At 37.2% G+C, this 27,926-nt stretch overlaps 1 protein-coding gene across 1 annotated transcript in view; it reads left to right on the top strand.

Annotated features, from left to right (window-relative positions):
• The window catches only part of LOC150093426 (transcription initiation factor TFIID subunit 6-like), a 162,756-nt gene that overhangs the window by 89,560 nt on the left and 45,270 nt on the right, over positions 1-27,926 (top strand). Inside the window, exons 9-10 of the mRNA XM_090413591.1 lie at positions 2,376-2,500; positions 23,234-23,492. Of these exons, the coding sequence (XP_090269717.1) occupies positions 2,376-2,500; positions 23,234-23,492 (384 nt within the window). The remainder of the gene's footprint in view (positions 1-2,375; positions 2,501-23,233; positions 23,493-27,926) is intronic.

Genomic DNA, 27,926 nt, shown 5'->3' with positions numbered 1-27,926 from the left:
GTGATTTTTAATTTACATTTTTTTTGGAGGGGGAGATTTTAGATGGAGGTTTATTTATTTATTTTTTTGTTGAACCACAGAGACTCTATATCTGTTTAGACTTAGTTTCATGTTTAAAGTTACAAAACTGAAGAGAAAAAGGGAATGGAAACATGCAGTGGGAGAAAATAGAGATTCTTGAACATGTAGCCCAAACAGAGAGTATCCAGTTTCCAATCACAGTGTGGCCTCGACAGTGCTCCTCTGCATATCATTATACAGCCTCCCTCCAGGCATGACCTGGCAGTGTAGATGCGAGTTATGCACCATTTGATCAGAAAGCCTCTTAAAAGACACGTTGGCAGCCAGCCTACAGAACTGCTTAATTGCTGTATCCTCAAAGGTGGAGGTGGTACTGGATCCCTGCAGAATATGTTTGGCATGCCCTTGAAGTGTATCACTTACACTGCATGTCGAAGGAGGGTGGGGGGGGGGAACCAGAACCCTTGATCTTGGAACCAAGTTATTGTAACACATTGCAATTTCCTCAAAACTAATGGTTACGGATGAGTATGTCTCCAGATATTTTTTGATCATATAGTATAAAGTCCTTTATTGCTCTCTCATATTTCATTCAGCATGATCTGCTAACTAACAGGACACCATAAGCAGAAGAGGGTTGGAAGTTAGTCACATTGTCTCAGTCTCTGTGGATGTTTTTCAGTTATGTAGTTTCCACTCTTAATCAGTTATATTTACAGTACATGCATATGTGCAGGTGTGTATATATTTTAAAAATACAGGCAGTGCCTGAGTTATGAACGAGATATGTTCCTGAGAACATCTTTAAGTTGGATTTGTGTGTAACTCGGATCCCTGATGAACAGCGTAATACTGTAATAATAATACCCCTGTACTATAATAATAAGTTACAGAAACTATTGTGCTCTTTCTTTAAATTCAAACAAACAGAACATAAAACAAACTCATACAAAAAGTTTAGATAGGAGAAATTTCAAAAAAGAATATTGACAGTTGCATCAGTGTCTTGCTTACTGGAAAGGGACATTTCTGAGGCAAGAAGGTAGGCTAACATTAATCAGACGATGATGATGATGGAGATGGTGCTGGAGAATCAGAATTTGATTCTGTTACTGGAGGAGGGGAGCTTACTACTGAAGTTGGTTTCTTGAAAAAGGTATCTAGGATTGTTTGCACAGCCTTTTTCTTTTTTTTCATCATAAATCGCCTTGTAGCAGCTGATGTTCTCGCTGACTGCACGGCAAACCTTGTTAGGATCTTGCTCCTCAAGCTTAGCAAATCCTTCTTCAATGAGACGAAAGGCTTAAGCTAATTCTTTTGTCGTAATCTTTCTGGATCTTCTGATTCGTCGTGTTCTTGTGTTTCTATCAGCCGCTTCTCTATCTCATTGGTTAATTCTTGTGAATTGGACTCTAGTAAGTCAATGACATCATTTTCATTGATGTCCAATTGCAGTGCATTGCCACTATCCACCACAGCTTTTCTGGCTATGGCGATGTCTTCTGTGAAGCCACAGAACTCCTCACAGAATTGAGGGCACAATTTGTTCCACACTCCTTTAATTGTTGATTGCTTGACTGCCTCCCAAGAATCAGCAATGTTTTTGATGGCATCGTGGATGTTATAATTCTTTCAGAACTCTCTCAAGGTCATCACATCTTCTGTAGCCCTGAATGCTTGCAGGAATGTATGTCATAAGTAATAAGCTTTAAATGAAGAAATGACTCCCTGATCCATTGGCTGTAGTAACAAAGTAGTGTTGAGTGGTAAAAATATGACCTTTACATTAGGGTGAAGGTCATCTAAAGATGTTGGATGTTCAGAAGCATTGTCCGGTACAAGCAGAATTTTAAAGGTAAATTTCTTTTATGAACAAAAACGATCCACAGCAGGAATAAAACAGTTCAAGAACCAATCTTCAAACATGGCAAGTGTGACCCAGACCCTTAAATTTGACTTCTAAATAACGGGAAGAGCTGCTTTAATAACGGTGAAGTGCAGGCTTGTTTACATGCGCGAAAGGAACTAGTTCCAGAATTATTAATTTAATTATTTAATTATTATCCTTATTGGGAGCCCATTCGTAAGTATGGAATGACGTAAGTTGGGTTGTCTGCAACCTGTGGGCCACCTGATATATAAGAAAAGTATGTAAAATTGAAGTAAAATCGTGGTTTTTTAAAAATATATATACATCAAGTGTTTTGCTTAAAGTATTAAAAACTATTCTGTATTTTCCCATTCATTGAAGGTTTGAGAAACATGATTAACCATTTCACTGTTAACTTGTATATTGTATAGAAAAGCATATACTTGCTTGGAACACATTTCTGTATTGTGTGTTTATCTTTTAGCTTCATGATCTCATTCCATCAGTGGCATCCTGCATTGTTAGTAGACAGCTCTGCACAAGGCCAGATGTTGACAATCATTGGGCACTCAGAGATTTTGCCTCTCGACTTATGGCTCAGATATGCAAGTAAGTGAACATTTGAAACATAATCAGCATTTTCTGTTAATAGTACTGTACTTTGATGTACTCTTGTGGGACTCTGTAACTCCTAGAGGTTGCATTCCCCTTGGTGGCAATAGGAGATCCCACAAGATATGGTGGTTTGTTCAAATATATTGAATAAGTATCTGTGGCCACAGAGGACTATCAACTTGGACACAAGGGAAGCGACTCTTCCATGGTCTTCTAGTCAGCCCCTTCTTATACTTGTTTAGAGTTAGCCTCCTTTCTCTTATTTGTTCTGCTCTTGACCAACCCTTGTTTTCATCTGACTGTGACAGTATTAGAGTTTTTTCTTTCCCAGCTTAATTTCTGGATGGGATAAGTAGGACTTTTTAGCCTTAGTCAGTAACTTACCTAAGAGAAGATAACTCTAACATCAAATCCTGGTCTAACAGCTTGGGGTTCTTTGACATGCCTGGATAATATTGCTTTGAATCTCAGAAAAAAAAAGGAAACACTGATGGGGCTCCTAGGTAATGGCATTACAAGAAATGGACAATGTTTTATGAGACATGGAATCTATGAGGTCTAAATACTAAGTGTAATATGGTGATTCAGAAAATAGAAAAAAAGTGCTACAGTCCTGACTGAAACAAAGAAGGAAGATAATGATTTGGAATATTGGTAAATATCTACATGCATAGAATGGAATGAATAAAAGTTGGATTAAAGTCAGAATGTCTGTCCTCATAAAAGTTGTGAAGAAGTAAATGGAAGGTTTATAAAAATAATTCTTGAAGTACTTGGGTTGGAGACTTAAATAGTTCAGTTGGGCAGACTGATAATCATTATGTGGAGGAATGTCATTGGGACTATTATATTAATGCTAATGGATGCAGGTTGATTCCGGTGTGAGAAAATGGAAAGTATCAAGGGGTAAATATATACAAAAATTAACTTTGATTACATTATTGATTTCGAACTTTAAATAGAGGTCTGAAATCAATAATTGATCCGGTGATAGCATTCTAGATGAGAGAGAGGCAATAGTGCAGAATGTGTTTCATGGTGGTAGACCTGAATGTGGTACATATAGTTATATGGTGATAAGTAGGATTGTGTGTCCTATTACATCTAGAAGGCCTAATGCTTCACGTGATGATGTTGATGATGATAGAGCTGTTTAAATGCCTGACAGAATAGAGCTGTTACAGGATTTATGTAGATAACATCTTGAGTAAAAAATAGATTTAACCAAGCAGGATATGTATCTGAGCCTATATCATTTAAAGAAATGTATATGTTTTTACTTCCTCTCAGAGTAGAGAGAGGAGTACATTATTAAGATATAATGGGCTAAAGAAGAAATGTGGGGAAAAGAATATAGGTTATTGTCAGAAGAAAAGACATTTGAAGTGACAGTAGAGGAGGTGAAGCAAGCTATGTAAAGAACATAAAGGCAGCTGGTTCTAGCAGAATGATAGTAGTGATATTCAAGTGTGGCAGTAAAGTATTACAGACCCTGTCAGTGATATTCAACAAGGTGGTTGAGGGCGAGGTTATCTCTTATGAGTGGAATTTGTTATCTGTTTATAAGAAGGCTAGTAAGAAAGACTAACAAAGAGAGCTGAAGAGTACATTGGCATTGACCAGTTTGGATTCAGGAAACAGCAGGGGACAAGAGAAGCAATCTTAGCTCTAAGAACAGTTATCGAAAGAAGATTTGAGAAGAATCAAAATACTCTGATAGTCTTTCTTGACTTGGAGAAAGCCTTCGATAGTATTGACTGGAACCAAATATTTCAGCTCCTTAAAAACAAAAGTGGAGAGATAGACGACTTATATTTAATCTTTACAAGCACGAAGAAGCCCTAATAGAAACAGCCAGCAATAAAACAAACTGCAATAGCAAGAATACGTAAAGGTGTAAGAGAGGGCTGCTCTCTTTCACTCATACTGTTAATCTTTACATTGAAGATGCAATAAATAAATTGAAAGAACTAATAGAAACAGGAATTAAGATATTGGAAGTTTTTTTCACTTGGTTAGACTATAATTTAAGTTTAATCCTTTATCCAAGCGTAAGCAATCAAAGTTTGCGCTTGAAGTATCTTCAGGATTGAGGCAACTTGTGGTAAAGGTGGACCAAGCTCCCATCACGCCTTGTCTTAATATCTCCCATAATGCAAAGAACATTTTGCGGATATGTATAATACTATGCATTAAGGGAAGGGCCACTATCCAGACCAGTTTCGACCTTTATTGAATGTTCAAGTACAGGTCAAACTAAAAAAACTCAGCGTTGTTCCCCTCAGTAACAGGCTCACCCTGCCACTGAGAAGAACTCCCATGGCAGGCTCACCCCACAACTGAGCAGAGCTGCTCATATGTCATCTGAGTAACAGCAACGGCCATGCCCCAGTTAAAACTTCATGGGCATTGCCATTCATCACCCAAGCTTCCAACCAGTTTCGACTTTTTTGAGGTCTCATCAGTGGGAGCCAGACCCAGAGGTGGTGTGATACCCAGTGGTGAGCTATGGAAATTTTAACAAAGGGCTCGCATCATCAAGTAAAAAAAAAAAAAAAAGCCATATTTCACACAAAAACTTTTATTAATTGATTGGCTACCAGAAGGGAGAAGGGTAAAGATAATGCATGCGCTTATTTTATTTTCAAATTTGGGCACATTCGTTATAGAGGAGTTGAAACAATAATTCCAAATAATCTATACGCTGCCGAATAGACTAATTTTTGTTAGGTTACCGTATGAGTTTGTCGCTTAATATGTTTTAAAAAAGTGAACAAGGGGCTCGCGCGAGCCCCTTATAGCTTACCATTGGTGATACCAAGGTGGAAGCAGTGGAGAAGTCATATTTACCTATATGAGTTGCCAAAAGGTGTCTCACCTTATTATTAAATTATTCTGGATTTAGAGAAAGATGTTGGAAATTTTTTTTCACTTGGTTAGAGTATAATAATTTTAGTTGAATCCTTTATCCAAGTGTAAGCAAACAAAGTTTGCGCCTGAAGTATCTTCAGGATTGAGGCAACTCGTTGTAATGGTGGACCAAGCTCTCATCACTCCTTGTCTTAGTATCTCCCATAATGCAAAGCACATCTCCTTGCAGACATGTATAATGCTATGCATTAAGGCATGAATTAATACACTAAATCCAGAGTGATTTAATAGTAAGGTGAGACACCTTTTGGTAATTCGTATAGGTAAATATGACTTCTCCATTGCTTCCACCTTGGTATCACCATCTCTGGGTCTGGCTCCAATTGACGAGACCTCAATAAAGGTCGAAACAGGTCTGGGTAGTGGCCTTTTCCTCAGTGCATAGCATTATAATGTCCGGAAGGAGATGTGCTTTGCATTATGGGAGATACTAAGACAAGGAGTGATGAGAGCTTGGTCCACCTTTACTACAAGTTGCCTCAGTCCTGAAGATACTTCAGGTGCAAACTTTGTTTGCTTACACTTTGATAAAAGATTAAACTAAAATTATTATAGTCTAACCAAGTGAAAAAAAAAACTTCCAACATCTTTTTCTAAATCCAGAGTAATTTAACAATAAGGTGAGACACCTTTTGGCAACTCGTATAGGTAAATATGACTTCCCCATTGCTTCCAACTTGGTATCACCACCTCTGGGTCTATCTCCCACTGACGAGACCTCGATAAAGGTCGAAACTGGTTGGAAGCTTGGGTGATGAATGGCAATTCTGCAGCCCATGAAGTTTTAACTGAGGCTCGGCTGTTGCTGTCACCCAGGTCCTTGGTGGGAGAGTAATGAATGGCAATGCTATATCCCATGAAGTTAACTGAGGCAAGGCTGTTGCTGTTATCCCTCAGATGAGATATGAGCAAATGAGCGGCTCTTCTTGATGGTGAGGGTGAGCCTGCCATGGTGTAGAGCCAACCAGTTTTGAGAGTTCTTCTCAGTGGCAGGGTGAGCCTGTGAGTGAGGGGAACAACGGTGAGTTTTTGGAGTTTGACCTGTACTTGAACATTCAATAAAGGTCGAAACCGGTTGTAAGCTTGTTGGGTGATGAATGGCAATGCTGTAGCCCATGAAGTTAAGTGAGGCACGGCTGTTGCTGTTACCCCTGGTAGAGCCAATGCTGAGAGTTCTTCTCAGTGGCAGGATGAGTCTGTTACTGATGGGAACAACGCTGAGTTTTTGGAGTTTGACCTGTACTTGAACATTCAATAAAGGTTGAAACCAGTCTGGGTAGTGGTCCTTCCCTTAATGCATAGCATTATACATGTTCGCAAGGAGATGTGCTTTGCATTATGGGAGATACTAAGACTAGGAGTGATGAGATCTTTGTCCACCTTTACCATGAGTTGCCTCCATCCTGAAGATACTGATAAAAACATATGGTGTGGAAATATCAACAGACAAAACAAAAGTCATGGCCTTCATAGGTGCTAATCCAATAAGAAGAAAGATAGTAAAAAACAACAAAATAATAGAGCAAGTAAATATGCTCAATATGCTAAATACAAATATGCTACACGTATAAGCAAAGTTTGCTTACACTTGAAGGCCACCTTTGTTTGCCCCTATGAAAGCCATGACACTTGTGTTTTGTCTGTTATTTCCACACCATATGTTTTTATCAGATTATTTAGACTGCATAATGATTTTTGTAGTTCATTGTTTCCAAGGATTATTTGGTCATTAGCAAAAAAGTAGAGTAGCTAAACTGTTATTACAGTTTATCTTGAATTAATTTAGTCTTTAACGATACTTTTCATATATTTGAATATGGCGCCAATGCGACGTAAGATAATGGCGTCCAAAAATACGACGCCATTGTTCAAAAACTATAATGTGAGAGAATTTGTCCAATGTGATGTGTGTGGAATGTATGCATTCCCGAATGAGGCTGGAGTATGGATTGAAAGTGATAGTGGTGGGAGAATGTGTAGAAAGTGTATGCAAAGTGAGGAGTCGAAGTATGTGTCAGGTTGTGAGACAGTTATGGTTGAAGAAAGCCAGAATGCGAGTGAAAATAGTGGATCGATAGGGAATTGCGGTGTACAAGATGGCAATGTGAGCGGTGATCTAAGAAAGAGCGAGAGCAATTATACAGAAAGAGAAAATGGTTTGAATGATAAAAAAAATGAGGAATTATTTGTAGGAAGTGAGATTGCTAGGCTGCGCGCAGTGATACAAGATGCGCAGCGGCAATTAGAGCACCTGCAAAACTCTTTCCAGAGTGATTCGGCTAACGTAAATAAACAGCGTGGGCGAGTTTCCGAAATGAAGGAGAGAGTGTTGTATGGTGACTCATTATTAAGAGGAGTAATAGATGGGAGTGTAACTAAATCGTACTTACCGGGTGCGAAATTTAAGGATGTAAGTGAGAGCATTAGAGTGCAAAAACAGAGGGTGAAAGAAATAACAATTGTGGCTGGTACGAATGAATTGAAAGGTGATAAATTTTTTATGAGAGAGGACTTGAAAGTATTGTTATAGGTAGCGAAAGAAAAGAGTGACAGAGTTAGAATGGTGAGTCTGTTACCGCGGTATGACAGAGAGGAGTTTAGAAGGAGGGCCATAATCGCAAATGATATTATGCGCAGGTTATGTGGACGGTGTGGTGTGGAATTTGTGGACGTGTGGAATGAGTTTGATGGGTGAAAGGACTTATACAAGATGGATGGCCTGCATTTGAATGGACTTGGTGTGCGGAGACTGGAAAAAGTGTTGCTGAATGAAGTGAAAATGGATGTGCAGTACCAGGGAAACTAGAACTACCAAGGAGGGGGGGAAGTGGATATCCAGACATCAGTGAGACAGTTGAGTGTAAAAATGTATATAATGTACCTGAGCCAGCAATAAGGACAAAAAATGGGAATGGGATATTTAGAATAACGCATCAAGATAGGGGTGGGACAAAGGGAACACTGCAATTCATGTATACTAATGCCAGGAGTATTAGGAACAAGAAGGAAGAATTTTTGGCCTTGATTGGCTCTTCCTGGCCACAGGTTATTGGCATTAGTGAAACATGGCTGACGGAAGATGATATAGTTAGTGGGATAGAATGTGTAGGTTATAGTATGTTTAGGAGGGACAGAGAGAATAAAATTGGGGGAGGGGTGTTATTGATGATAGCTGATGAACTGCATCCAAGGAGAATTGAAGTATTGCAGGATAGTGAAAGGAGCTCATTTGAGGCTATTTGGTGTGAGATTGATACTGGCAGAATAAAATATACAGTTGGGTGCTGCTATAGTCCAGGTGATGGAATAGATGGTGGAGAAGGTATGCATAAACAAATTGATGAAATGAGTGGAAGGAGGGTAATTATTATGGGGGATTTCAAATATGGTAACATTGATTGGAAGGAGGAGAGGACACATGTAAGGAAGGAAATGGATTTTATTCAATTATTAAGGGATAACTATCTGAAACAGCATGTAATTGAAAATACTAGGGGTGTGAGAGTGCTTGACCTGGTAATAGTATCTGAGAATTTGACTGTAATGAATATGACCATGTTGCCACCTATTGGTGAGAGTGATCATAAGGTCTTGACCTGGGAGGTGGCTAAAGGTGTGAAATTTGTGATTAAGACAGGGTATATGTGGAATTACCCTGCTGGCAAGTATGACAAGCTTAGGAGATTGCTTGGATCAGTGCCATGGCATACAACTGCAAGGGCTGGACGTCGATAGAGCATGGGAAGTGATCAAAGAGCATTTACAGGAGGTTATGGCTGATTGTATACCTAAGGTCCGAATAGTGAAACAAGGAGGGGTTAAATGGATGAATAACACCATTAAGCTTGAGCTGCAAAAAAAGAAACAACTATGGAGGGAATTTAAAGAAAGGGGTGACCTGCAGGCACACGAACGGTATAAAGTGCAGGCCAGAAGGGTAACGAGTGTGGTAAAAACAGCAAAAGCAGATTATGAAAGGAAACTAGCTATGCAAGCAAAAGAGAATCCCAAACAGTTCTTTCAATATGCTGCAAGCAAGAAAAAAACTGTACATGGCAAAATGATTTTAAGGAATGACGATGGTAAAGAGTTCACTGAACCAGTCGATATAGTGTAGTTACTGAGCGCGCACTTTGCAAAAGTATATCATCCAGGTGGTGACGTTGAAAAAATGAAGGAACAATTAGTTTATATGGGAATTGTGATGAATGAAGTGGAGGTGAATAGTCTATTACAGAACCTTAATGTGAATACATCTGTGGGATTGGATGGTATACCGGCACGGGTCTTGCATGAAGCAGCTAATGAATTATCAGTGCCCTTGACCATGTTGTTTAATCTGAGTCTCAGGTCTGGCTTAGTCCCGAAGGCGTGGAAAGAGGGGAAAATAGTTTCACTGCATAAAGGAGGATCCAAGACTATGGTTGCAAATTACCGACCGATCAGCATATCAGGAGTCGTTGTCAAGGTCTTGGAGAAAGTAGTCAAGGGAAAAATACAGGAATGGATTGATGAAAATGAGATACTGTACAGAGGACAGCATGGCTTTGTGAAGGGTAGATCATGCCTCAGTAACTTGCTCAAGTTTTATAACAAGGTGACGGCTGAACTGGATAAGGGAAATGGGTTTACAGTGATACTGCTGGACCTGGCAAAGGCGTTTGCCAGGATACCACATGGAATTCTAATCCGTAAACTACAACATATGGGAATGGATATAGGGTTGGTGAGATGGATAGCTGGGTGGTTGATGGAGAGATATCAAAGAGTAGTTTATTCAGGAGTAGAGTCCAAAAAACGGCCGGTGACTAGTGGTGTGCCACAGGGTTCTGTTCTTGGACCACTGCTGTTTAATCTGTTCATTAACGATATAGGGAAGGGTCTAAGTGGGACAGTTCATTTGTTCGCTGATGATGCAAAGTTGGGTAGGGCGATAGTGAATGCAGAAGATGTCAAAGTCTTGCAAGATGACTTAGATAGATTGGAGTTCTGGACTAAGGAGAATGGATGTCAATTTAATGTGACAAAATGTAAGGTTATGCATTTCGGAGTGAAAAGATTAGCAGCAGTATACCACATTGGTGAAACTGTACTCCAAGAGATTGATGAGGCCAGGGACTTGGGAGTGTTGGTGGATAGGGAGATGAAGTTTAGGGGGCACATTGCGAAAGTAGCTAAATCAGCTCATCAACTCACTTGGTTGTTGAAAAATACCTTGACGAGCAGAGAAAAACAAGTTATTGTACCTCTGTACCGAGCCCTGATAAGACCTCATCTCGACTACTGTGCCCAGATTTGGTCACCTCGGTTCCTTCTTGATGGGGAGGAGGTTGAGAGGATCCAGAGGCGAGTGACTAAGATGATAGCAGGTCTATGGAATGAACCATATGAGAACAGGTTGAAGATTTGTGGGTTGCAGAAACTAGTTGATAGGCGGAAAAGGGGAGACATGATTGAGACATTCAAATTGCTAAAAGGATTCTATAGGATTAATTCAGATGATATTTTTGAGATCAGGACTGGTGGTGGGAGAACTAGGGGACACCCATGGAAGCTGGGCAAGAGCATGGTTAGCAGGGATGTTAGAGCTGGGTTCTTTACTTTTAGAGTGGTAAATGAGTGGAATAAGCTGCCAGAGTCTGTTGTGGGTGCTATGACAGTGAGCGAGTTCAAGGCAAGGTATGATAGATACTGTGAGAATGTTGAACAGCTGCGTGAACATGATGTTTAGGGCCTCCCTCGATGAGTCTAAGGACTCCTGAAGTAGCCCGTGGTAATAATAATAATAATAATAATAATTCTCCTTCATTAGTTATCTTCCATTCTTTTATTATTTTATCTGTGTATATATTAAAGAAAACCAGTGAGAAAGGGCAACTCTGACATACTTTTCTATTTATTGGTTTCCAGCTTGATGTTAAATTATTGTACTTCACAGATATTTTATCATCTTGATATATATTAAATATGGCTCTAGAGATTAAAGATACCAAGAAATTATATACTTGGTTTAATCCCCTAACCAAGTGTAAGCAAACAAAGTTTCCCCCTGAAGTATTTTCACGACTGGGGTAACTCGTGGTAAAGGTGGTATGACTTCACATCACTTCCCTTAGTATCCCATAATGCAAAGCACATCTCCTTGCGGACATGTATAATGCTATGCATTATGGGAAGGGTCACTACCCAGACTGGTTTCGACCTTTATTGAGGTCTCATCAGTGGGAGCCAGACCCAGAGGTGATACCAAATGTGAAGTAATTCAGAATGCGGTAATGCATAATGAAAATACTTCAGGTGCAAACTTTGTTTGCTTACACTTGGATAAAGGATTAAACAAAGTATATAATTTCTTGGTATCATTAATTTATAGTATAACCAAGTGGAAAAAATTTCAACAACTAACTATCTTATCCAGAGTATTTTAATAATAAGGTGTGACACCTTTTGGCAACTCTTATATGAAAATATGACTTCTGCATTACTTCAACCTTGGTATCACCTCTGGATCTGGCTTCCACTGATGAGACTTCAATAAAGGTCAAAACTGACCCTTCCCATAATGCATAGCATTATACATGTCCACAAGGAGGTGTGCTAAGGCAAGTGATATGAAGTCATACCACCTTTACCATGAGTTTCCCCAGTCCTGAAAATGCTTCAGGTGCAAACTTTGTTTGCTTACACTTGGATAAAGGATTAAACCAAGTATATAATTTCTTTGTATCTTTAATTTATAATATAACCAAGTGGAAAAACTTTTAACAACAAAGGCTCTAAAGAGTTGGTTTGGTATTTCATATTCTTACAGGATTTCCCATAGTTTTTCTCTGATAATTTTATCAAATGCTTTGGTGTAATCTATAAAGGCTATGTGTGTTTCTATGTTCATTTCTCTGTGTTTTTCGATTAGTAATTTTAAAGTAAATGCAGAGTCTATGCAAAGCCTGCCTTTTCTGAATCCATTTTGTTCTTCTATTAATTTTGGGTCTACTATACATTTAAGTTTATATGCAAAGATTTTTGCATATACTTTATAACAGGTACTAAGTAAGCTGATGCCATGATAATTGTCACAATGAGATTTGTGTCCTTTTTTCTAGATGGGGATAACTATTGCTTTTGTCCAATCTTGCAGGCATTTCCTTCTTTCCAAATCATATTATAAAAGTTAAGTAACCTGAATGAGAATTTAAGTCCTGCATATTTGAAAATTGCCAAGTTTATATTGTCTTCTCCTGGAGCCTTTCCTGTTTTGCTTTGGGTTAATGCTTCTGTTAATTCTTCTCGAGTGATGTTTTCATCATACCACAGATCTTGGTAATAATTTTGCCATGTTCCTGTTTTAATGGTATTAATATCTGCTTTTTCTCCAGTCTCATTACTTAGATCTTTAAGGATTTTATGTGTGTTAGGTCTTTTGAATGTACAGTCTTTCTGTAATTTTGTTACAAAATCGTTCCATTTATTTCTGTTTATTCTCCTGCATGTTGATTTTGCTATTGCTTTTTTTTTTCTGCTGAATTCGATTTTTGATTCTATTATCTTCAAGTTGAGCCAGTTTTTATGTTTTTTTTTCTTTTCCTCAATAATGCATTTAATTTCGTTATCCCAGTCACTAAGGCCACTTTTTCTTTGTTCCTGAACTTTCTTTTGCAGGTTTTGTCATTATGATTTTTAAGTTTGATCATTCTTCTTCTATGTTCTGATTTTCTTTTATATTTATCACCCAGTTCTTTATTCTTTTTTGGTACAAATCTTTTAATACTATTGTCATCTAGAAGTCTAACTTTGAGGGTTCAAAATTTCTATTTTCCTTATAATTTTTTGTTGTTTTTCATCTTTGTTCCCATTTTATTTTTCCAATTAAGAGATAACGATCTGATTCTATTTCAGATCCTCTGTATACTCTTATATTTATTATCATTTCTGACATTTTGATATTGCTGATTATGTAGAAAGAGCTAAGACATTTACTAAGCTCCTCCAAAGATCCTCTTTCATACCTTGCCCACCCAGAGGTTTACAAAACAGTGTACCTGTAACCTACTTTACATAGGGGAAACAGGATGCTCCATCCCAATCAGAAAAGATGAACACAAACACCACATTAAATACCTCCACTATGGTAAAACAGGCCTATCAGACCACACACACACCAAACATGCCACAGAATTGACTGGAAAGGCAGTAAGTGCCTATACCATACCAAAACCTAGTTTAAAGAAAATTCAAAGAAGCTTGCTTGTAAAATGCTGAAACATCATCTAAATCTAAACAAAAATGATAAATTAATTATTCCAAGAATGTGAAAGTCCCATATAGCAACCAGAACAACCCCAGACAGAAGAAAATCTCAATACGAAAGATGGATGCTGTACGTGGATAAATATTTAATAGCTGTAAAATTTTCAACTTACTATCAAAGGCATCTTTGGTACATTTAACAAATTGGAAGATACACACAAAAAAAAATAAAATAAATAAAAATAAAAGTACAAGAATTTCAACAAGCACCATGACAGTTCAAGTAAGACAATAAAATTCCTGGTTAAAAAAAAAAAAATTGTGTGTGTGCATAAGAAAATTAACAATTATGATAGGAATGATACAACAGTATCTCCCATAAAGGGGGGGGGGGGATAACAAAAGGCCATGAGATCTTTGTGTAGATGTTCCATAAGGAATCTCCTTTTATATAGGAGTTCAGTTTTCTTCCACAAGACTCTGTCTGTACTTACTAGAGATGGCATGTTCAGCCATGACAGACTGCTCGTGTGAATGGTGTAATAAACTTTATAATTTGATTGATGAAGTTTTGATGAAGATTTAAAGAAGCAACTCAAGAACTATGCTCATCTTCCCAGATTATATAGTTTTACGAAGATCCACAAACTTGGCATTCCTTTAATAAGATCACACCTGTTTAATTGGTTTTCCCACTTAAACTGTCTTCTGCTTTTGCAAGGATATCTGCCTCACATATTAAGAACTCTTTGGACTTTAGAAACAAAATTTGTGATTGTTGTTTATCTTCTTTTTCTTTCCCAGATTCCATTAGACACATCAGGAGTCAGTAAATGCTTACCAATGGTTTCTTATCTTTGCTATTGGTCTTAGTTCAGCAAAACTGTTCTTTTCATATTCCATTAAAGTCAACGGCCAGGCTTTCTCTTTCCTTGTAGATTCTATTCTAGGGCTGCATAACAAATTTCTTCATGATCTTTTCGACGTGTGTGTCCAATCTATCTAAATTTTTGTTTTCAGATTTCAAGGTTGACTCTTTGCTGATTTGTTCCTTTCTAGAGGTCTTCATTAGTAATAATTTGTGGCCACCAAATCGAAGTATGCTCTCAAACATCGGTTTATGAATGTCTGTAGCTTTTTTTTTGTATTTCCTTTGAAACCAGTCACATTTCTCATTCCTATAAAAGAACTGATTTAATTCCCACAGATACATAATCAGTAATTATGTAGCTGGGAATATTTTTCATTTTCCATACTCTACTAATTTTAGCATATACACTTCTTGTCTTTTGAATCCTTATATCAACATCTCTAGTTGCTCTTCCATCTGCAGATAAAACACTCCTGAGATATGTAAACTGTGAAATAGTTTTGATTTTTCCATTTTCAATTGTACTCGATGCCTTGTTGTTCACATTGATTCTCATTTCTTTCGTTTTGTTTGGATTTATTTTCAAACCAACTTTCTGTGATTCTTCTTGTAATGTGGTTACTTTATTTTGGATATCTGCATGTCTATGAGCAATCAGACATACATCATCTGCACTCAAATTTTCATTTATTTTCCATTATATTCTTTCGACATATTTCATTGCTGTCTGTTCTAGAACAGACAGCATGTTCTTAGATCCTTATAAACAATAAGGGAGATAGCAGACATCCTTGTCGCACTCCAGATATATTGAAATGGCTGTGACAAATATCCATCATGCAGCACCTGGCATTGGAATTTATTATAATCCTTCCTGTATGAGGTTTATTATCTCTGTGACATTCCTTTGTTTCGAAGTGCATTCCCCATGCAATATCTAGCAACGGAATTGAAGGCTTTTTTCGTAACCCACAAACAGCAAATATAAAGGAGAGTTAATTAAGTTATTATTCTTAAGTGTTAATATGGTCCATATATGATATATTTGGCCTAAAACCAGACTGCTCTCTTCTCATGTCTTGAAAGAATAATTTTGCAGAACATTTTGCTAATGACACATAGCAGGTTTATACCCTCCAATTATTACAATTTCATAAATCTTATTTCTTTGGTATTTTTACATTATTCCTGTATTCCAATCCATAAGGAATGTCTTTTTTCCCAGATATCTTGGAATAGTGGGTAGAACATATCTATGATTGTTGTGGTGCCAGATTTTAGAACCTCTGCTGTGATACCATCATGTCCTGCTGCTTTCCCATTTTTAATTTCTTTAATAGTCATTTTTATCTCCAATTTAGATGGTGGTCTGGTAACAACTTTTAATTCATCCTTCACTGGTATTGTTCAAGGTGGACTGAAATGTGTTGTCTCCACCTTTCCAGTTGTTTTTCTGTTGACACTAGAATTTTTCCATTGAGATTCTTCACCAGGACACTCCTTTGCATGGTTTTATACTGTGTAACTACACATGATACTGTGTAACTCTGCTATTATACTTGTCTGCAGGTTGTTGTACCTTTGATGCCAAGTCTTCAAACTATTGCCGTTTATCTTTTCTAGCACTTCTCTTAATTTTTTTATTTAAAATCTTATATTTATCTTTAAGTTTATTTTCCTTTTGAAGAGTATTTTCTTATACATAATTTCAGCTTTTTTATCCTTTCGTCCACTAGTCTCCAAGTTTATTGATAACCATTCTTCCTTTTAGCATATCCTAAAACATGTTCTATTGTATCATTAAGGACTTTTTTTTTTTTTTTTTTTTTTACTTTTTTCCATTTAGCATCTGTCATCATCATTCCTCATATTCTCTCCTCCATCAAAATTACTATCCATATTTTCTCTTTACTTTATTTTTAAACTCATTATAGACTTCAGCATTTTGTAATTTAGCAATATCAAATTTCTGCCTATTAAATGCTTTCCCCTGGGTGATTTTTTTGAATATATAACTGTATATATCCCATTATTAGGTGATGATCTGAGCCAATATCAGCACTTATTTTATTTCAGACATCTAATCACATTTTCCTGCACCTTTGACAGATGGTAATATGATGTACAGTCATACCCCGACTTACGTGAATCCGGAGTTATGTGGTTTCTTATGTACATATTCCCATCCCGCTTCATGCCTCACCACTAGCCGTATCTTTCCGGCGTCAGCCGCATTCGCCAGTGTCGCACATGCTTTGAACAAACACTGACGTGTTTCAAGCGGTCTCCATTCATACACAATTTTTATAGTCTACAAACTTTGCGGTTGTTTAATGTTATGTTCTTGATAAAAATTTTATCACATAAAAAATGATAATGTCGTCCAAAAGAAGCAAGTCCGATTCTTCTACAGCTAGCAAGAAAAGATAAACATTGACTTTGGAAACAAAACTGAACATTATTAAGGATTTTGAAGGCGGAATGAAAATTTGTGAGCTAGCAAAGAGTTCGATCTACAGGAATCCACAGGAAGAACAATCATAAAAGGAAGGTTTACAGATTTTGGAGGACATAGATTCTAACGAGGAACGAATTGTAGCCACAAGGCAAGGAATAAAAAAATCGTTAGCTTGCTATGAAGAAATTTTGTGTGACAAGAAAAAGACTATGCCATCAGATGAATCTATTAGATTTTATGAAACCATCGACATCGAAATAACTTTCTTTTTTTTTATGTAAGAAAAACTACAATTGTGATTATATTTCTTAAAAACTATAGGTGTTTTTGTAAACCTTTGGTCACAATTGACTAATATTTTGTATGTTTGTATATGTAAATTACATGCAAAATTATACCCCAAGTTACGCAAATTCGACTTGCACGCTTTTTGTTGGTCCCACCTACTGCGTAACTTCGAGGTTTGACTGTATTTGATTTTGTGTTTTGCCATCTGGCGACACCCAGGTTACTTTATGTATCTTCTTATACTGGAAGATTGTGCCACCTATTACTAGGTTATATTTGCCACACATTTCCACCAAACATTTCTCTTTCCCAAATCATGCTTATTCATTACATTCTCCAGCCCTTCATTATTTATACCAACTTCATCATCATCATCATCATCAAATTCCTGTCATGTACCCTCAAGGGGTGTACAGCATATGACAGTACTACATGAAAAAAATTACATTATTACTAACTTCCTATCTACAATTTTCCTCCAAATCAGTCTGTTACTTGTCAAGACTCCAACATTATCAGATCTTATATTTCTATCGTCTAAGGCACTTTGTACCGTATCAATCCACCTATATCTTGGTCTTCCTCTGGGTCGTTTTCCTGCCAACCTGGCAGAGAACACTTGTTTTGCTAATCTTTCCTCTCCCATTCTATTTAAGTGACCATACCATCTGAGATTAGCTCTGCTAACGCATTACTGGATGCTGACAATGTCAAGTTCTTTCCTAATATCCTCATTTTTAATATGATATTGCCATTGAAGCCATCTGTTCACGCCTCTAATCTTTCTCAGGAATCTCATATCTGCGGTCTCTAGTCTTTGGTCAAGTGTTTTACTTCTGACCCAGCTCTCAGATCCATATGTTAAAATTGGTTTGAACACAGTCTTGTATATAGCTAATTTAGTGTTCCGACTAATTTCTTTCTTATTCCATATGAATTTATTCAATTGACTTCCCACGATACCAGCTTTGCTGATTCTGTTGTCTATTTCTATATTTAGTTTACCATCTTCAGTAAAAATTGTGCCTAAGTAGCTGAAATGTTTTACTTGTTCCACAGGTTCTCCATTCACAACACAGTTGACATTTTCAATGATTCTGCCTATTTTCATTGTCTTTGTCTTTTTATTGCTGACCTTCATACCATATCTATTACAACAGCTATTCAATTTAGTCAGAGAATCTTGCAGACTTGTAGCGGATTTATTTAGAAGTATAACATCATCCGCATAAAGCAAAGAGCTGACATTAACATCTCCATTTCTGATATCATGTTTAATACCACATTCCTTCATAATGTGATCCATATAGATAATGAATAACAGAGGGGATAATGTACATCCTTGTCTCACACCAGATTTAACATTAAACCATCTTCCTGTACTTCCTTCAATTCTAACTGCTGACTTTCAACTCAAATAAAGACTAAGTATTGCTTGGTATAATACCCCATTGACACCACATAACTGCAGCGTTTTGAATAGCTTCTCTCTTGGCACCTTGTCATATGCCTTTTCCAAATCGACAAAACTTAAATACAGATCTTTGTTATATTCCCATGCTTTCTCGACTATTTGTCGTAAAGTGAAGATCTGATCCTGACAGCCTCTATTTGGCCTGAATCCAGCTTGTTCTTCACCAAGCTTTTCTTCCACAATTTTTCTCAACCGTTTCTCAAGTATACTTGCATAGATCTTGCCAGGAACACTCAGTAGGGAAATACCTCTGTAATTCTCACATTCAGTTTTATTTCCCTTTTTATATATGGGTACTATGAGAGCTCTACTCCAATCATCGGGAATTCGTCCCTCTGTCCAGGCTTTCTGAATTATGCAGTGCAGCCACTGTAAGACTCTTATACCACCATACTTCAGCATTTCTGGTCGAATATCATCTACTCCTGCTGCCTTTCCACATTTCAAGCCTTTGATGGCTTTTTCTACTTCAAGTATGGATATGTATTCCTGACTGCATGCCTGGTCAGTGTTTTTTACCACTGTGCTGTCATCACTGCTTGTTTCATTTAGCAGTTTTTCAAAGTAATTACTCCATACTTCAAGGATATCTTTTTCTCCTGTTTTCATTTCACCTTTATCATCTCTAATTCCTTTTACAGCACTCTTTCCTCCATTCCTAAGCTTCTTCAACAACCTCCAGAATATTTTGCCACCTTCTTGATATTTATTTTCTATATTCTTGCCAAAGTCCTCCCATGACTTTTGTTTAGCTAGTTTTACACACTGTTTAGCTTTCTTACATTTGTCTCTGTATTCTGTAAGAGTAAAAGCTGACTTATTTGCCAGGAACTTTTGATATGCTTTCTTCTTTTCCTTCACTGCCTCTTTGACTTCCTGTGTCCACCAGGGAGTTCTAATTTTTTTATCCTTGCACACAACCTCACCACATGCCTCTCTGGCAGAATCAATCAATGTTTCCTTCAGAGTTTGCCACTGAATCTCCAAGGTTTGATTCCTGTTCTCAAACTCTTTCATTTTCTTTTCAATAATATTTCTGTATTTTAGTCTACAGTTCACATCTGAGAGCTGCTCAACTTTTATTCCAACTTTTACCATTGAAATCACCCATGAGAAGTAATCTCTTGTTGCCATCTGTCATCATCAAGATATTATCAAGTAGACTAAAACATTTCTTTTTCTTCAAAGGATGCATTCTCAGTTGGGGCATAGCACTGAGCAACTTTTGGCCTTCCAAATTTAATTTTAAGATTTACTGTTATTCATTTTGAAATTGATTCTCACCCAATCATTTTTTGACTAAATCTTTTGCTCATGAAGATTCCAACTCCATATTGATGTGTATCAGTTTTCTTAGGCATCCCTGAATAAAGAAACACGTTAATCATGCAGAGGTTTCTGAGGTTAAGAAGTTCAATCGAATCATTCCGGTTTTGTGACCACATTTTTATTAAAAAAGACTGTTTTTTAAAACTAAGCAAGTACTAAAAAACAAACCCGACAAGTTTCATTTGTCGTCAGACTAACATCTTCAGGGGTAAAGATAACTAACAGTTTAAAGCACAAGCTATAAAAAATTACTAAAAAAACAAGTTCATTTATTGGTGTTACAAATGAACTTTTTTGATGTTCATAATACCATTAAATGAACTTGTTTTTTCGTAATTTCTTATAGTTTGTGCTTTAAACTGTTAGTTATCTTTACCCCTAAAGATGTTAGTCTGACGACTAACGAAACTTGTTGGGTTTGTTTTTTAGTACTTGTTTAGTTCTCGACTGCCAATTTATTTAAATCATCCTGCAGGATATCTTCATCACCTTTATCAACTATTGCCTTACCAGTTTTCATTAGCAGATAACTGAATATTCTCTTTTAAATCATTCTCTACATCATTAATACACAAATTGAACAGTAGTAGTCCTAGTACAGTCCCTTGAGGCATTCCTGTAGTCACCCTTATATCCTAGATTCCACTCACCCATCTACTAGTCTGATATCTGTCAGTCAGCCCCCCCCCCTTCCATCACCATGCCACTAGTCTCATCCATTCCTATTTGCTCCAACTTATGCACTAGCTTCCTGTGTGGTATTCTGTCAAATACCTAGCAAAGTCAAGCAGTACCATGGTATAGCTGTTTCCTTTTTCTAATTCTGTCATTATATTATAAAATGTTGAGCAAATTTCACCTTTAACCACCACTCCTGAGATATTAATTAGTCTATAATTTGCTACTTCTGCCTTGGAGCCACCTTTATGTAATGGAACTGTCTTTCTTTCCAGTCCTCTTACATATTCTTGCAGCACATAGACTGACATGCATTCAATCCTACTGCTGTATTCACATCAGTATTTTTCAATATGCTGAGCTCTTCCAGTTGATCTACCTCAATTCTGTTTCTCAGCCTCTTTCACCCTTGCATAGTTATCACTTAGAAATGCAACCATTTCTTCTACTTCTGTCACTTTCTTGCCATCAGCAGATTAAAGTAATCCACCCATTCTTCTGCTTACTTGCTACATATCACAAAAACTCCTTTCCTTTGAATGCTTTTTAATTTTCTTTCATAATCTGATTTAGCCCTATTTACCATACTAGTCACTCTTCTTTCCTGCATTTTGTGTTGCTCATGTGTATGCTGATCACCATTTTCTTTATATATCCTCCACAGTTTTTGCTGCTCTTGTATTATATTGCTGCTCGTCTACTTAACTCTGGTTTATCCTCCTGACCCTGGGTATGCAGTCTGATATTCCTTTTCTCAAACAATCTCTGACCACTTTCCATACACTATGAACATTCATTCCTTGTAGCTTCTTATGCCATGGTACTGCTCCAAGAAGCCACTAATTTTGTCATAATCACCAGCTATGTAATTAAATATAAACCCTTTCTTGGCTAAGAATTTCACATGTTGAGCAACCTTCCAGAACAAAACTGCATGATCGCTTGCCCCTCAGAGATAGAGTTGCTATTGTAGTTCTGAATAGGTCTTCTGATCCTATTACTACTGACACCATCAAACCCCTGCTCCCCTCCATCATATGCTGTTTCAGGCAATCACCACTTAGTAACTATATAAATTCCATTTCCATCTTGCAATATGCCCTTTCCCTTTTCTAGATAAGAGGATGGCTCACTGACAGATATCAAAAAAGCAGTATACAGGGGATGTGAGTCTGCAAGATTTAAGGATCAGTCCTTGGTCTGCTGTTATTCAATCTGTACATTAATGACATTGGGAAGGATTTAACAGGCGACATACAGCTATTTTCTGATGTTGCAAGGATAGGTAGGGTAATCTGGAATGCTGCTGATATGCAGTACTTGCAGAATGATTTGAATAGGCTGGAATTGTGGGCATGGGAAAATGAATGTCAGTTCACTGTCAAAATGTAAAGCCATGCACTTTGGCATAATTAGATATCCAATGTCATATTATATTGCTGGGATTATGCTAGAAGAAACTGAACAGGCTAGGGATCTTGGAGTGTTAAGTAGATAGGAAGGTGAAGTTCAGGGGACATGTAGCAAAGATCACAAATACAACTCAAAAGATAATTGCAATACTGTAACAAACTTTCACATGTAAAAATAAGGATGTCATTTTTTTCCTGTTTACAAGGCCTTGAATTAGACCTCACTTGGACTATTGTGCGCAGATCTGGTTTCCGTTGTGATTCTGCTACAGTGAAGAGAGTGCAAAGAAGAATGGTAAAAATGATATCAGGGTTGTGGAATACTGATTATGAAGACATTGAAAGAGAGGTGTATGATTGAGACTTGCAAACTTTTGAATCTTGGAGTGAATAATTGCTAAACCTTCATTCATTATGCTGATCTGCCAATTCATGGCATGTACATCTTACTCTGGATCCTCAGGTCTATAGTAGCTACCATCAGTTTATTTTAGCCCCATCTTGTAGCAGATGGCCTGAAACGAACCATCTTCATTGGTACTAAAATCCTCCTTAAAGTCTATTTTTGGTGGTTGAAGTTATTCAGGTGTCTTCAGTATTACCCCTCCCATATTGAGACAATTCTTGTAAGTTGTCTAATTTTAATTATTATTGAACACCTCTGTAGTAGAGTTGCTAAGGCGACGTGACCTTTGTTTTTTTGTTGGAAGGACCTGGGCTCAGATCTTATCTTAGAAAGTGGGAACATTTATAACAGCTTTTCAGTGGAAGATTGGTTTGTCAATCTTTTATGGAGGACAAGATTTTCTTTTGGAAACTTGGGTTTCTCAACCACATAAAACAGGCAAATTGGCTAAGAACATAAGCAGTTAACTGACATACTCTCATAGCCTTAGATCTAGAGTTGTTCTGGACTGTGATTCTATCAAAAATCATTATCATCGAGTCATTTCATTATCTAACTAGCACTTGTTTAGACAGTTTGTTATATGTTTAAATATGTATAAATTAATTACAGGTCTTATGTTTTATTTTTTAGAAACTTTAACACTAGCACGAACAGTATTCAGACAAGAATGACACGAATGTTTAGTCGAGCTCTTCAGAATGAAAAAATACCTTTAGCATCTCACTATGGTGCTATTTCTGCATTATCAGAACTAGGGCCAGAAGTAGTGAAGGCATTTTTATTTCCAAGAGTGAAGGGAATAGGCGAACGAGTACGTCAGTGCCTTGAGGGTCCAGTCATGAGCAGTGTAGACAAGAGTTCAGCAGAACATATTAAACAGCAAATTGGAGTAAGTGTCTAGTTGCCTTTCTTTAATCGAATATTATCTGAAGTACAGTAATCTATCATTTATTTGACCTTCAAAATAACAATCCTACAACTAACCGACTTATTCATGTCAGTCAACTTATGGTAGAGCTTCATGTAATTGTATTTCAGTTATCAAACAGCAAATTGCTTTCCCACTGTGGTCAGATAAATGATAAATTACTCTATTTACAAGAGTGAATAGAAGTATTTAGATGTTGACTTTTTTTAACACTTCATAAAATTTACAACTACAAAATCTTTCTTCTACAAAACATAAGCCATTAGACTTTATGGTCATCACTCTTTCTCCCCCCCCCCCCCAACAGTTCACTTCTTCTACAGTACCTGTTCCAGTTCATAGTGGAGTTGAAAAACTCTCAGTATTCTTAACTTCCTGAATATTGGTGAAGAGCAATCAGAACAAGTTATAATTAGATGATGCCTGGTCTAGTATTGTATGAAGTAAGGGAGAGAAGGTAAGGACAATTGTGAGAAAAACAAAATTTGATCAAATCAAAAAAAGAATGCAAAAAGTTTTTAAAAAAATAAATTACTACAAAACTAATTTGAAGTCCATAAAAACAATGGAAAGGTGGATTGCAATGAACAATGCTGCAACAGGTATAAGACTTAAGTTGGAAAATTAAGAAAGGAGAAACTTCATCTCCAGCTTCTTGTTCCTTCCCCCCTCTTGCATGTGAACTACTCTCTGTGTGTCCCACTTTAAAGATGCACCCACTGATAATGCTTGTACAGAATAGCATCCACTCACTCTAGTTTGTCAAGAAGATCCTGAAGCACTTCCTTCTGGAATCATTTTGTGGTGGATTATACCCTTAAATTTCACCTAATGCAAACATAGCCTTGTTCTTAATCCCATCTTTATTGGTAGTGGAATCTCTGCTTCATTCAGGTTGATTCACTTTTTATTGTAGATAACAGTTCCTTTGGTGAAATGTTTATCTCAGTGATTGTTGAATAATTGTAAAGTATTGAGCATATTTGAATGTCAGCCAACTTGCAACATTTCTGCAGTGTAGTGTAGTGTGGAACATTGCACAATGTCCTCTGGCTTGGCAAGATCATTTCACAATTTTCCATGGATACATTTCTGACAATGTAGGAATTTTTTGAGGATGGACTAGTTTCTATGTCCTGACATACTATCTTGTGATCTAGTCACTATCTGAAATTAGGTGATGAGGCAACCTTGAACTTTTTTTGGAACTGAACATTTTGCTCGGCTTTGCTTTAGTGACTGCATTAGAGTTTTTACTGTAGTTATGGATAGGTCTTCTGAACCTGTTACTAGATTCACCACTCTCAAACATCTGGTTCCCTCCATCACATGCCATTTCAGGTAATTATCCTTTGGTAGCTGTATAAATTCCATTTCCATCTTGTAATACCTTTTTCTCCTAATCTATATAGTTGAAGTTCCCCATGAATAATTGCTCAGTGTAATCTACCAATACATAGGATCCACATCTTCCTGTTGATCCCCAGGTCTGTAGCAGCAACCGTCGATTTATTTTAGCCTCTATTTCACAGTAGAATGCCTTGGGCCTAAATTCCTCCTTAATGTTTGTTTTTGGTATTTGGAGTTCTTCAGCTGTCTTTAGTAATATCCCTTCCTAGTATCGAGATAGTTATTGGGAGTTGTCTAATTTTCATTACTATTGAGCACCTCTGTAGCAAAATTGCTAGGTTTAGTTAGTCTTATATAGAGGTAGCAAGATTTTCTCCTGGAAACTTAACCACACCTTGAATACCCATATAAAAATTGTATATAGATCTTAAAGAAAAGTAATCTATTAAAGTGTTTCTTAAAGAGTGTGAGTTGCATTCATTGGTAAAACAGTATAGGGAGGGATGTTCCAAAGGGTGGAGGCACATGGAATGAAGGAAAACGATACTATTATTATTATACAGGCACCTCCATGGAGTCCGAAGGCTCATTGCAGAAGACCTAATCTATCCACACAATCCATCATACTTCTTGAACCCATTAACAGACAAAGCACTGACAACTGAATCTGGCAACCCATTCCACTTATTCACACCTCTGCAAAAATCTAGTCCTCACATCCCCACTAACCATGACTTTATTCAACTTCCAGGGATAACCCCTTGTTCTGGTCCCTCTAGCCAAGTGCTGAAACATTTCCTGCATACTCAGTGAACAATGCTCTCTCTCTGGACTCCTAACATCAGAACCATTTAGATGCATTCCATCAGTATTGCACACATCCTTCTTTCCATTAAACATAGACCACAGATCCACAAGTCCTACATCATTCCTTCTGCACAATCTATGTATAGACTCATTGGCTACCAATTCCCTCCTCCGCAGTTCATCGTTGTCGTAGCATGGTAGGAGACTTACAATTTTCACTTTCTTGCTCTTCAGTTTTAGTTCTTCTAACAACTCCTTTACATCCTCCCTCATAGAATTCTTCTATGTCTCAAATCATTTTCTTCAACTTACATTTTTCCATCCAGATGACATGGCTAATATGAATTTTTGCACTCAGGAAACATGATTTTGTTTCACTTTCATTAAGTACTCCCCTGATCGTTGAATCTCCTTATATAATTTTCTCCTTAACGTTTTGTTTTTCTTGTTTGTTCAGTCAGTCTTTATTATTCCTTCGGACTACCTGCCTCTTTCTCTTTTTAGCCCTGCTAATCTCTAATCTCTTGCTTCTTCAGCAATTTTTCAATTTCGCATGTTGTCCTGTGAAGGATAACTTTCAAGCATGCTATTTCTTTATTAATGTCCATTATGCTCTCCTCTATTTACACAGCTGAATGTTTGACATTAATAACATTTTCCATCTTACTGTCAGTACTGTCAATTTTACTAACAATTGCTGCATTCTCGTCACCTAACACTCACTCAATTTTGAAACACTTAATACATACTCCCTCTCTCCAGTTTCAATTTCCTTCAACATATTCTTTAATTTTCTTGACAAATACAATTCACACACTGCACTGAATAAAATCCCACAAATTCAAATAGTCTGACAATGTAGTTTTTACTGCCATAGTTTATCACATTGGTGCCATGCCGACGGTATTGTATTTAAACAAAAAAAAAAAAAATACAACACTTACATGCAAAGTGTTGTAACCTCTCTAAATACTTCAGTCAATCTCACATGCGCTTGAATGAAAAACTACAATAAGTTAACCTAATATTATCAAATAAAATACAAAAAAGTTACTTATCCTTCAAGAGCAATAAATCCACTCTACACACACACACGCACACAATACACTACCTAACAGCAAACGTTTCAAGCCAGTTTAGTTTTACAAATCTCATATGAGTGTTGACTAATGGTTGACTGTATTTTTGAATGATTAGAGAAAAATGAAGAGTTATGGCCAATTCAGTGGATGAGGGAAGCAATTGAAGGTAGCCACTGAGAGCGTGGTCATCTATTAAGTGAACAGCTTTCCTCTGGATGCAATCAAGCATTCCAAGTAATTTTAACACCGATGATCAAGAATCTGACATTCACCCAGTGATCTGGAATAAATCAGAGAACATTTGTAGATGCTATGATGGAAAATTGTTAAATTGACAGAAGTTGTTCTCATTACATCTGCCTTAATACAAACCTAAGCTATAACCTCCCTAATTGTTAATCCTTAGCTGTCCAGTTTTGGTACGTGTGAGATTATACCCACCTGAACGTGCTCAACAATGCAGTGGGATCAAGAATGCCTTCAAATGTCAGCAATCCATCTGTAACTTAATATTATTATTATTAACATTTGACTTCTGTGGAGTAAGAGACTCATTATGGGAGGTATACGCTATTGCACAATGCTCATCCAACTATGTTTTAAACTGATTCAATGCATTCCACTTACGAACCACTCTCCATGCAAAGAACCTACTCCTCTGCTCATGCCCTCCTTATACAGTTTCCTGCGATGGCCTCTTGTTCTACCCCCCCCCTCTCATTCTATGAAAATTCTCTTCCATATCAACCCGATAACAACCCCTGGCTAGCTTATATGTCTCAATCATATCCTCCCCCCACCCCCATTTCCTGCTATTCACGAGACTGCAACTTACATTCTCAATCTGTTCTCGTACTCCACATTCCAAAGACAACTGACAATCTTTATGAATCTTTTCTGGACCCTTTCCAACATATCCTCGTCACCATGAAAACTCAGTGACCAAATCTGTGCACAATAATCCATATGAGGCCTGATCAAGGTCTCATCAATGTCATCATAAGCATTTTATTTCTGCATGTCAGGGTCCTCTGCATCATTACCATTATCCAATGTGATATCTTCACAACTTCTGCAATGTGGTCATTGAATTTCAGGCACTTGTCTACCACCATTCCCAGATCTCATCTCCTCTACCTCCTTTAAACTTTCCTTA

The sequence above is a fragment of the Typopeltis vanoorti genome, chromosome 24, assembly GCF_054136105.1.
Source record: "Typopeltis vanoorti isolate ZY-2024b chromosome 24, IOZ_Tvanoo_1.0, whole genome shotgun sequence".
Classification (NCBI taxonomy): domain Eukaryota; kingdom Metazoa; phylum Arthropoda; class Arachnida; order Uropygi; family Thelyphonidae; genus Typopeltis; species Typopeltis vanoorti.
This window is presented reverse-complemented; position numbering and strand designations above follow the sequence as displayed.